General features: G+C 38.0%; 1 protein-coding gene across 3 annotated transcripts in view; it reads left to right on the top strand.

Moving 5' to 3' along the window:
• Positions 1-10,555: 10,555 nt before the first annotated feature.
• Positions 10,556-11,607, top strand: part of TTC7B (tetratricopeptide repeat domain 7B) — a 108,506-nt gene continuing 107,454 nt past the window's right edge. For all 3 annotated transcript variants that reach the window (XM_070941291.1, XM_070941283.1, XM_070941276.1), the window contains exon 1: positions 10,556-10,764. In XM_070941291.1, the coding sequence (XP_070797392.1) occupies positions 10,644-10,764 (121 nt within the window). In that variant the 5' untranslated portion in view covers positions 10,556-10,643. The remainder of the gene's footprint in view (positions 10,765-11,607) is intronic.

Genomic DNA, 11,607 nt, shown 5'->3' with positions numbered 1-11,607 from the left:
AGCAGCAACTTAATTTATGTGATAGCTTGGAGACCATATAAAACTTTATTTCTTCCACTTTTTTCTAGTAAGAAAAATTATTTGGAATTTTAAAACTTGACTTGGAGAGAGAGAGTGAGCAAGAGAGAAAGAGAAAATTATTCTGTGAGAATTTTATATTCCTTTACCACGCGGATCAAAAAACTAAGCTAATTGGCAGATGGGTTTTAGCTTAATATTCAAGAGATTTTTATTCTGTATCAAACATCTGTGTAGTTGGTGTTATAATTGTATTTGATAAGTAACAATGATATTGTGAGTACAACTTGGAGATGCTGTAATTTGCTGTAGCAATTTCAATAAGAATTATGAGCTTCTTATATTATTTAATCTTGCAATACATTTTTCTGATATTTTCATGTCTAGACATAATATATCTGAGTTTGCCCGTTTCACACTGGAGTATATTGTAATGCATTTATACATTAGAAAATTAAGGGGATATTCTGTCAAGCACTGTGCTTCATATCTCTACACTGTGTTTTACTATAGTAAAATTTTCCACTGTGGTTATATTTTGGATTCATAAATATGGATTTTTCTGATGCATTTTTAAATGGTAATATTTTAAACTATGAAGTATGATTTATAAATATATGCAGAGCTCTTCCATAGCTCACATGTTGCAGTTCTGCAAACAAAATATGGAAGTAGCCTTATTGGTAATTAGTGAGGCAATTTGTATAAAGTTAAGCTTACATCTAGATACTGGCATGATTAACCTCACTTAGTAGATTTTAGAAATACCTTGCTGTATTGTAGAATGAACAATCCAAATCCTATGCAAATACTCCTTTTCTATAAAAACTAATTTCTTTATATAATCGTATCTATTATAGTTTTCAGAAATCTCTTACATATTTCTTTAGGGAAACTGAAAAAAAAAACCCTAGAAAAGCCTGAGAATATTTTAATGAAGAATTTTAGAAAAATAACATGTGAATCTTTATGTCATTTACTGAGTTTTTGTGGACATCTTAATTTCAAGATATGTAAAACATAGAATCAGTTGTTTTTCTATCAGATATATTTTGACTTCTACACTGTGTTAGACATTCAAATTATTTCTGTAAACTATGCATCCAAACTTGGACAGGACAGTATCTTGCATTGGTAACTATTTAAAAGGACTTAAATTTTTTGTGTGAAGTAGCACAACTTTGAGTTTCAAAGAAATGAATTATTTAGCTTGCAGTTCTCTGCACACTTATTCATGAGTAAGCATCACTGAACTCCATGAGAAATTTCAATAAGTAGACATAGGATTGGGTTGCTAATTGCATACATTGATACAAATTATGTTACCTAGTTTTGTAATGAAATGTCTGCAAAAAAACCCCCAAAACTCAGAGGACCCAATCAGTTAAAATTTGAGTACAATATTGAAAACTGAAGATTAGATTATTCTTTATATATGCTGAGAGCACAAAGATCTTAATTTGTGTGCATATATATTACATTACTAATTTGGTGTAAATTACATTTACTTTCTATACATGTATTTTGTTGTTGTTAGTCGCAAAGTCGTCCGACCCATCGCAACCCCATTCACAATGTTCCTCCAGGCCTTCCTATCCTCTACCATCCCCCAGAGTCCATTTAGGCTCACGCGACTGTTTCAGTGACACCATTCAGCCACCTCATTCTCTGCCGTACCCTTCTTTTGCCCTCAATTATTCCCAGATTAGGCTCTTCTCCAGTGGGTCCTTCCTTCTCATTAGGTGGCCAAAGTATTTGAGTTTCATCTTCAGGATCTGGCCATCTCCTCTAGTACTGACCAGTTTGATTTCCTTGCAATCCAAGAGACTCGCAGGAATCTTCTCCAGCACCATAGTTCAAAGGCATCAATTCTTTGGCACTCAGCCTTCCTTATGGTCCAACTTTCACAGCCATACATTGCAACTGGGAAAACCATAGCCTTGACTATATGCACTTTTGTTGGCAGGGTGATGTCTCTGCTTTTTAGTATGCTGTCCAGATTTGCCATAGCTTTCCTCCCCAGGAGTAAGCATCTTTTAATTTCTTAACTGTAGTCCCCATCTGTGGTGATTTTGGAGTCCAGGAAAATGAAGTCTGTCACTATCTCCATTTCTTCCGCATCTATTTGCCAGGAATTGAGAGGGCCAGATGCCATGATCTTAGTTTTCTTAATGTTGAGTTTCAAGCCAACTTTTGCATTCTCCTCCTTCATCCGCATCAAGAGGCTCTTTAGTTCCTCTTCACTTTCTGCCTTAAAAGTGGTATCATCTGCATATCTGAGGTTGTTGATATGTCTCCCGGCAATCTTAATTCCAATTTGTAATTCATCTAGCCCCACATTTCTCATGATATGCTCTACATATAAGTTAAATAGGCAGGGTGACAATATACAGCCTTGTCGAACTCCTTTCTCAATTTTGAACCAATCAGTAGTTCCGTGTCCAGTTCTCACTATTGCTTCTTGACCTGCATATAGGTTTCTCAAGAGGCAGATATGATGACCTGGTATTCCCATCTCTTTAAGAACTTGCCACAATTTGTTGTGATCCACACAATCAAAGGTTTAAGCATAGTCAATGAAGCAGAAGTAGATGTTTTTCTGGAACACCCTAACTTTCTCCATGATCCAGCGTATGTTGGCAATTTGATCTCTAGTTCCTCTGCCTCTTCGAAATCCTGCCTGTACTTCTGGTAGTTCTCAGTCCACATACTGCTGGAGCTTAGCTTGTAGGATTTTGAGCATAACTTTGCTAGCATGTGAAATGAGTACAATGGTGCGGTAGTGTTGTGGTCCGCCAGCAGCCTGCAGAGCTGACAGCAGAGTCGGACAGTGAGGAGGCTGGGCAGGACAATGGGCCAGTTCTGGAATCAGGGGAAGGCCCGGACAAGGGCTCTGCATCAGAGGCAGAGATGGGGCCAGGGCCATCTGGGAACGATGCGCGGACTCTGGAGCCTCCAGAGGCAGATAGCAGAGAAACAGAGGAACAGGAGGAGCCTGTTCCTAATGCATGCATGCAAAGAGCTGCCAGAAGACAAGAGCAGCTAAAGCAAAAAGGAAGACTCGGGAGTAAGGCCAGGAGATGATTGGCCTCTCCCAGAAGGCTTAAAATAGCAGCAACAACTCTTGGGATCTTTGTAGGAAAGCAACGTTGCTACATTTGTTTCTTGTCGGCATCTTGGGTTTTGCCAAGAAAAGCCTTTGGCAGGGTGCCAAAGAAGACAAAGGTTTGTGATAAGGCCGAAGGACTGTTTATGAAGGATTTGTTTTGGACTTAATTTGGACTAAGCTGAGAATGAAGTAATTCTCAGCTGTTCTAATAAAATATGTTTGTTTAGGACTGATTGTGTCTGGTAATAACTACTTGGTCCTAGGTCATAACAAGTAGTTTGAACATTCTTTGGCATTGCCCTTCTTTGGAATTGGAATGTAAACTGACCTTTTCTAGTCCTGTGGCTGCTGTTGCTCAATTTGCTGGCAAATTGAGTGTAGCACTTTTACTGCATCGTCTTTTAAAATTTTGAATAGCTCATCTGGAATACTGTCACCTCCACTAGCTTTGTTGTTGCTCAGACTTCCTAAGGCCTATCTGACTTCACATTCCAGGATGTCTGGCTCGAGGTCAGTGGCCAGCCCATTGTGGTTATCAGAGACGTTAAGCTCGTTCTTGTATAGTTCTGTGTAATTTTGCCACCTCTTCTTAATCTTTTCTACCTCTGTTAGGTCCCTGCCATTTTGGTCCTTTGGTCCTGCCCAACTTTGCATGAAACGCTCCCTTCATATCTCTAGTTTTCTTGAAGAGATCTCTGGTCCTCCCTATTCTATTGTTTTCTTCTATTTCTTTGCACTGTTCATTTAAGAAAGCATTCTTATCTCTTCTAGCTATTCTCTGGAATTCTGTATTCAATTGGGTGTATCTTTCTCTTTCTCCCTTGCCTTTCGCTTCCCTTCTTTCCTCAGCTATTTGTAAAACTTCCTCAGACAGCTGTTTTGCTTTCTTGCGTTTCTTTTTCTTTGGGATGGTTTTAGTTGCTACCTCTTGTTCAATGTTGTGAACCTCCATCCATTCAGGCACTCTGTCTATCAGATCTAATTCGTTAAATCTATTTGTCACCTCTACTGTATATTCATCAGGGATATGATTTAGTTCATACCTGAGTGGCCTAGTACTTTTCCCTATTTTCTTCAATTTAAGCCTAAATTTTGCAACGAGAAGCTCATGGTCTAAGCCACAGTCAGCTCCTGGTCTTGTTTTTACTGACTGTATAGAGCTTCTCCATCTTTGGCTGCAGAGCACATAGTCAATCGATTTCTGTGTTAACTGTCTGGTGATGTCGATGTGTAGAATCGTCTCTTGGGTTGTTCGAAAAGAGTGTTTTCTATGACCATCACATTCTTTTGACAAAATTCTACCAGCCTGTGCCCTGCTTCATTTTGTACTCCAAGCCCAAACTTGCCTGTTATTCCTGTTATCTTTTGGCTTCCTATTTTAGCATTCCAATCCCCCATGATGATAAAGACATCATTTTTTGGTGTTAATTCTAGAAGATGTTGTAGGGCTTCATAGAACCAGTCAACTTCATCCTCTTCGGCACCAGTGGTTGGAGCATAGATTTTGACTACTGTGATGTTGAATGGTTTACCTTGGATTTGAACTGAGATCATCTTGTCATTTGGGGGATTGTATCCCAGTACTGCTTTTCTTATTCTGTTATTGACTATGAAGGCTACTCCATTTCTTCTGAGGGACTCTTGCCTGCAGTAGTATACCTGAATTAAATTCACCCATTCCTGTCCATTTTAGTTCATTGATTCCTAAGATGTCGATGTTCAGTCTTGTCATTTCTTGTTTGACCACGTCCTGCTTGCCTTGCTTCATGGATCTTACATTCCAGTTTGCTATGGAGTATAGATCTTTACAGCATCGGACTTTCCTTTCACCACCAGATAGAGCCACAGCTGAGTGTCCTTTTGGCTTTGACCCAGTCGCTTCATTCTTTCTGGCGCTACTAGTACTAGCCCTCTGCTCTTCCCCAGCAGCATATTAGACACCTTCCGACCTGAGAGGCTCATCTTCCAGCATCATATCTTTTTTCCTTTTGGTACCGTCCATGAGGTTTTCACGGCAAAGATACTGGATGGGTTGCCATTTCTTTCTCCAGTGGATCACATTTTGTCAGAGCTCTCTGCTATGACCTGTCTCTCTTGGGTGGCCCTGTACGGCATAGCTCATAGATTCATTGAGCTACGCAAGCCCCTTCTCCATAACAAGGCAGTGATCCATGAAGGGGATATATGTATATATAGTTCATTTCAAACATTTTTCTCCGATAATACAGATAAGTATCTTGAAGAGATGGAAATGGTGTGTTCAGTAAATTACATAAATATCTTGTTATGATATGCCACTTTCCATTTCAAAATGAACACGGAATAAAACATTTTTAAACAAAATGTCAACAGTTTAGTAGCTTAATTCTGATGCAACTGAATTTATATGTGGTATAGACAATTTATTTTTAATATCTAATATCTTTGAGAAATTAAAATAAAGGGATTTTTTAAAATATCAAAATTTAAAAATTTGGTAGGATGTCATGAAAATCACAAAGTAATGGTTTCGCATTTCTCAGGAAAAGGATTTTGTATATATTTCCATTGTTTCTTCCACAGGCAGCTATTGTGAAAGCTTGATGAGCTATAACTTTGGGGAGAAGATTTTCATGAATACAAGCATAAACGAGTGTAAATTGATTATTATTATGTATAACATGTCTATTCATAAATTTGTACTATATTTAAACATTAATTATTTACAGTTATATACTTTTGTCTATCGGTATGTATAATTAGAGGAATTGATGGAGCAATAACAGAAATTAAATGGTACATGTGCAGCTATGTTTTCAAAGTTCTTTTATGGTATTATATTTTTCACAATCAGACCCACATAAATAAACCAAATTATTTCTTGCTATTAATAAAATGATCAATGCAAGAGTTAAACAACGTTCCTGTTTCTTGTATATAATGTTTTATCCTGCTAGTAGAAAAGTAAGACAGTGGGAGATGCTGGATATAGCCTCTTTATTCTTTATATCATTGTTGGGGATTAAACATCTTGCGTTGACTGAAATGATAAATTCGTGATTTTTATTTTTTCTTTGTTTAAAAAGGATAAATCTTTAGCTAGTCTAGCAGAGAGATACTTATTACATCCTTTTCCTAAAGGTTTACTACTACACTATAGTTATGCTGTTGATAACTCAGGTAATAATTTATTACCCATAAAAATGTAATTCTTTGACTTTAAAATTTTGCACCAGGCAAATAGGAATCAAGGTCAGAAATGCTGCATAAATCATTCAAATTTATTTTAATTTTAAGATTTATTTAATTCAGATTTATTTTAATTTTCTTTTGTAAAAGAAAACCTCATATATAATAACACTCTATAAATAATATAGCATAGTGGAAGAAATTGATCTGAAAATTAATAGAAGAATTCTGAATAGACACTATTTTTTTTAAAAAAATTATACTGTACATTGAAAAGTATTTATTTAAATAAATTACTTCAAATAAAGAAAGCACTAGCAGAAAAAATACCCCATCCCTGTGTCACTGAGTCTGCTGCAAAAAAGTAGAGGACTTTTCACAGTAGTTCTGAAGTGGCATTCAGAGGCTGCAGGAAGGGAAGGGAAAAAGACACAGCGCATAAACTGAAGCTGTTCACATGACATTGAATTTAACTCATAATCATTGCCTAGAAAAATTGTTATACATACATGATGACTTTGCAATATGTAGATAATTATACTTGGCTTTCTCTGACTGTTTTGGCTGGTTACTCCTACCAGGATTCGAAAATTTTTAGGATAACTAGTTCCTTGAAAGAATTTATCGTTAAACTTGATTGTTTAAATCTTAATTTAATTTTCCCATATAAATATTTTTGTGAATTGATTATTTTCTTTTCTTCAGAAAATTAGGTTGCCAATTTAGGGTATATGTATAAGGTGCTTTCAGAGTTTTAGTCCTCCAAGCATGTGCTGTGGTTCACTTGCATGGATTGTGTATCAGTAAAAGATAAGTGTTTTATATTATGATTGGTTTGGTGATTGATGCAGAGGTTATGTAGTTAATCAAAAGAACAAGAATTAAAAGGAAGTACTCCAAGGTAGGCAATTTATTAAAATATGAAATAAAATTTTAAAAGGTTAAATAAGAGAAAGAACAAATCAGTCAGTGAGAGTGTTCTACTAGCAGTATAAAACTTTTGGAGTCAATTAATTAAATTGTTATAACTATTAACTTATAACTAAAATTCCCAAATATTTCCTAGTGTTTTGAGGTAAATATGAGTGAATATTTAAAGATAAAGAGTCATGTTTATTCATTGTTTTATTTAAAAAAAAACCCTGTATATTGCAGGTGCTGACTCTAACATGAACTCATTATATGAGTTCCAAAACAGGAACCAGTAGATTCTTTACATTTTTCATCCAGAGACAGCAGTTTCTTCCATAACAGGCTGACTTGATGAGAAATATTTGATTTAAGTTTCTATTCAGGTGATCAGTCGATTGTCAAATGAGCCTGATGTAGAAATGTCTGTTAATATTTCTTTTTAATTTATTACTTTGTTTGTGATGTTCCAAATAGATAGTATTTCAGAAAATAAGATAAACTTTTTTAATAATGCAAACACTTTTTTTAAACATTACATCTTATTATACGTTTTAATGTTATTCATTTATTGGATTCTTATTGAATATATAGTTTTTTTTCCAATGTAAATCTAATATATATACTATAAATACATTTATTAACATTTCTTCCTAAAGTGTAATATTTATATGGTTTATATACAAAAAAAGTAATCATTTAAACTATTTGGATTATTTCATTCTAGCTGGGCTAGAACTTAGTCTTAACTTATGCAGACTGGAACAGGGGCTCTTAAAGAATTATTTTCATGAAAGAAAAATCCATGAAATCTCTCTTCATTTTAGTTGTGGCTTACTTTATGTGATATGTGCATCTACTCATAATATCCATAAACACAAACTTTACATGATGCTTTATTGCCACAATTAACATTGCTGCTCATCAGTTCCTCAATTAACAAATTAAGTTATTTTATATTTACTGGAATTATCAATATTAGACATAGCTATATAAAACAAATATGCATGCATTTTACCTGTATTTTTAATGTTTATCATTTGGCAAGTCTTTAATGAGTTGCATCAACTTTAGAAAGAAATCAAGTTGGAATTTGTAATTGTCAAAAAATATTTTTACCTTCAGTAAATTTGCTGAAATGTTTTTTGTGTGTGGATTTTATGCTAAAAGCGAGACTGTATGTTCAGATATATTTGTTTTACCTTCAAAACAATAAACTTGACTATGTATAAAATGCTACAAATTTAATTTACTGAATTATTGATGGGTATTGGTCTTCCAATGCACACCACCAGAGTATTAGTGTGTATTACATTTTTAAGGAACACTGTTATTATTGGGATGGAAAACTAGCAGTGGCTTAGTCTTATAAGGTGCAAAGTAAATACTGATATGACACCCAGAAAGGGATACATTCATTACATCTTCTGTTTGGCAGGGAAGGGAAGCTGCAAAGAAAAACAAACAGAAAGGAGAAAAGATTGCTGTCCAGAGACACCACCAGAGCAAGGCATGTGATCATTACAAAGATGCCATGAACAATCATCCTCTTCCCAACCCAGAAGTCTAGGCCAGGGGTTAGCAACCTGAGGTTCTGGAGCCACATTTGGCTCTTTCACCCCTCTGCTGCGGCTCCGTCACTCAAAATATGCATCACAACTGCCAATGTGTGACATCCACCGGCATGCAATTTATTGAACTTTTCAACCCCCATTAGGTCAACTATGGATAAATCCAACTCAGAAGAAAACAGAACTTTTAATTCAACTATATATGCTAGTTTTGTGGCTGCTCAAGAAGGCACGGGAAGGGTTTTGTGGCTCCCGGTGTTTTCTTTTCTGTGGGAAACGGGTCCAAATGGCTCTTTGGGTGTTTAAGGTTGCAGACCCCTGATCTAGGCTATTGGAAAACTTGCAAACTCATGAGGGCTACTTTTTTACAAACCTCTGTTCTCATCACTCTTTGGTAGTTTGTTGAACAAGGAACTATGTTGATCTTTGATAAAAAAAAAAAAATACTAATTAAGGAACTACCAAAGAGAAAAACATACCCTCATGAATTTTGGGCAGAGCAAATTACTGTATGTAAACAGAGAGCAAAATCTACATTTCCTTGCCCTGATGTTATCTAGTTGGGTAATGAAGCATCTGCAAACAACCAAGCTCAGAGAGCACCAAGGAATCTGCAGTTCAACCCTAAACTACAGACCCTTCTATGGTCTCAATTGTATGATATAGCTCTTATTAGCCAAGCACTAGAATAACTAGATAGAATCTGCCCTTGGGTAGATTACCATGTATTGCCAGTGCTAGAGCTGATCCTGAGCTGCTGTGGTTTAGTGTCAAAATACTGTATGTACCTTTGCATCCAATAATTCCTCTAATATTTGTATAGTAAAGTGTTATTTTAACACTTTGAAGACTGCCCAAGACAAATAATGTACAAAAACTTAAGAGTATCTAATTTATATTTGCATTGTATTGCAAGGTCTGGATAAGAATTTTTTAAAAAACCTATTAGCACAGTGCAATTAAAACCAATTTTAAATGAATAACCTGTTTATTCATTAATAGTGTCTTATATAATAGTGTTATTAGTATGTGATACAGGTAGTCCTCGATTTACAAGTTTGCTTAGTGATAGTTTGAGGTTACTGAAAAAGTGACATCACCATTGCAGCATCCCCATGGTCACATAATTTACATTTGGATGCTTGACAACTGACTCACATTTATGACGGTTGCAGTGTCCCAGGGTCACGTGATCCCCTTTTGCAACCTTCTAACCAGTAATGTCAATGGGGAAACCAGATTCACTTAACAACCGTGTTAGTAACTTAAGGGCAATGATTCATTTAGCAAGCGAAACTGCGGCAAGAAAGGTTGTAAAATGGGACTAAACTCATTTAACAATTTTCTCACTTAGCAAAATTTTCCTGTGTTCAGTGGGAATCCTCCTAAATTTCTTTGGATACACTGTACATCTTTTCCCTGCAAGAATAATAATCAGTTGTTTTTCCACTCCGGGAAGAATCCTTGAAGTTTGACAGTACAGTCGTGTGAATAATCTCTATGTGGAACCTGTTTATCCATATTTCCCCCTGGATATGCCGGGGACGCAACTGCAAACGAAGAGCTGAATGGCTGCGGAAACGCCCGAAAGCCACCAGCCTTTCTCCTTTCCCGCCAAACAATGCCGGGAGCCGCGCATCTTCTTTTGCTCCGCCCACTCCTCCCCCCCCCGCCTCATCCTTCTGGCTGCCGGTAGATGGCGGTACAGCGAACCGCATTCGGCGCCTCTCCGGTTCCCGTTCCGGGGCCGCAGCCCGGCTCGTTCCGCCGCCGAAAAGGCGCCCGCTGCCACGGTGCCGCAGCTGCCGCGCCCCCTCCCTTCGGCCGGTCCCCGCTTTGCGGGGTTGCCCGTTGGGCCTGCTCCCGCCATGGCGACCAAGAAAGGGGGCTCGCGGCTGGAGACGGAGATCGAGAGGTGCCGGTCCGAGTGCCAGTGGGAAAGGATCCCCGAACTCGTCAAGCAGCTTTCCGCCAAGCTCATAGCTAACGGTGCGGCCCGCTGGGTGGGAAGGGACTCGGGTGTGTGTGTGTGTGGGGGGGGGTTGAGTCAAGAGGAAGCCGGTTCGTCAACCTTAACGCCGACAGCCAGGGCTGCAGGTGCAGCGGGGGCGGGATGAGGCGGCTGCTTTTAAGCGCGCCCGTGGAGAGGAGGTGGTGAGGTGGCCTTATAATTAGCCCTGCCCGGGTGTTTACAGGCGCGCGACGAAGCTAAACAAGCGAGCCCTCTGGGCACGTGCAAAGGAACAGACACGCAGCCCTTTCCCCGTTGGATCTAAAGCTCAGGCAACCTGATGCTCTTCTCGGTCATGCTCGGCAGGGAACGCTGGGAGTTGTAGTCCATTACATCTGGAAGGCAACAGGCTAGGGACCCCTTGGAGGGAGACGGCCAGGGCAAAGGGCTGGTGCTGTTTCTGCCGGTCAAAAACACTTAATTCTAAAGCTTTGCTACCCGATAGGGTAAAGCTAAAGCTCCCCTCTATTTTAACAGGCCTTTCCTGGGAGGCTGGAGAGGAACTAAGCTAGGACCTTAGGTACCAACAGAATTACGTAGCAGTCTACATATGCCCACTATTGACCATCGAATATCTTGTATGTGCTCAAAACTCATTCTTGCCATTACATAAAAAAAAAAAGGCATAGGAATTCAGTGGTAAACTGTAATAAACTGTGAAATTAGAATTGCATAGCAACCTAGGGGAAGGGGGTGGTGCAGTTTTCCCCTTCTGGTGCAGTTTTTTTTTTCCTATCAAAAGGTGTTGCTGAAATGGCTTCTGTGTTTGTAGCTTTAAAAACTTAATCAGATTGTAGGAACTCTAGTCACATGTTAGGGCT

This window comes from Pituophis catenifer, unplaced genomic scaffold (genome assembly GCF_029215685.1).
Source record: "Pituophis catenifer annectens isolate HBS135680 unplaced genomic scaffold, rPitCat1.0.hap2 SCAF_1, whole genome shotgun sequence".
In the NCBI taxonomy this organism is placed as follows: Eukaryota; Metazoa; Chordata; class Lepidosauria; order Squamata; family Colubridae; genus Pituophis; species Pituophis catenifer.
Note: the sequence above shows the minus strand (reverse complement) of the source record. Positions and strands in the feature narration are given on the sequence as shown.